The sequence below is a fragment of the Buceros rhinoceros genome, unplaced genomic scaffold (assembly GCF_000710305.1).
Source record: "Buceros rhinoceros silvestris isolate BGI_N320 unplaced genomic scaffold, ASM71030v1 scaffold32935, whole genome shotgun sequence".
Classification (NCBI taxonomy): domain Eukaryota; kingdom Metazoa; phylum Chordata; class Aves; order Bucerotiformes; family Bucerotidae; genus Buceros; species Buceros rhinoceros.
In genome coordinates, this window is record NW_010415128.1 from 3,895 (window position 1) to 4,389 (window position 495).

Here is a 495-nt window from a genome sequence, read left to right on the forward strand (position 1 = left end):
CATTGTCCTCATGTCATGAGGTTCTCTGGGACCGCGCCTGCTCTGCTGGCAGAGCCGGGTGGCACCGGGGGTACCAACCACCCCCAGCTCGTGCCCTCACTCTTAACCCGCCAGAGTGTCCTGAAGATCTCAGCGTCAAACATGGGGAGCACGGCCGAGATGATGATGGCGGCCAGCGCTGCTTTGGGGATGTAGTAGAAGAGTGAGGTGAGGTAGGCCAGCGAGAGCAGGACCAGGGCACCTGCGGGAGATGCCAGATCTGAGCCCCTGATGCCCAGGGTGTCCAGGGAGAGCGGGCACTGGGCACAGGGACCCAGCCCATGGCAGGGTAGGGGGGCTCCACCTGTGACAAGCCCTCCTGCCGGCGTGCAGACCCCCGACTGCGCGTTCACCGCTGTCCTGAAATGCAAAGCAACACGTGGTCCCAGGCTGTGCCAGGGCACCCATCCGCTGCCCAGAGACCCCACCCAGGAAAACCACCCACCCTGCCAGACC

The 495-nt window shown here is 64.6% G+C and overlaps 1 protein-coding gene across 1 annotated transcript in view; it reads right to left on the reverse strand.

Moving 5' to 3' along the window:
* The window catches only part of SLC26A11 (solute carrier family 26 (anion exchanger), member 11), a gene marked incomplete at both ends in the record, with an annotated part of 3,641 nt that overhangs the window by 2,335 nt on the left and 811 nt on the right, over nt 1-495 (reverse strand). Inside the window, 2 exons of the mRNA XM_010137312.1 lie at nt 101-241; nt 344-399. Of these exons, the coding sequence (XP_010135614.1) occupies nt 101-241; nt 344-399 (197 nt within the window). The remainder of the gene's footprint in view (nt 1-100; nt 242-343; nt 400-495) is intronic.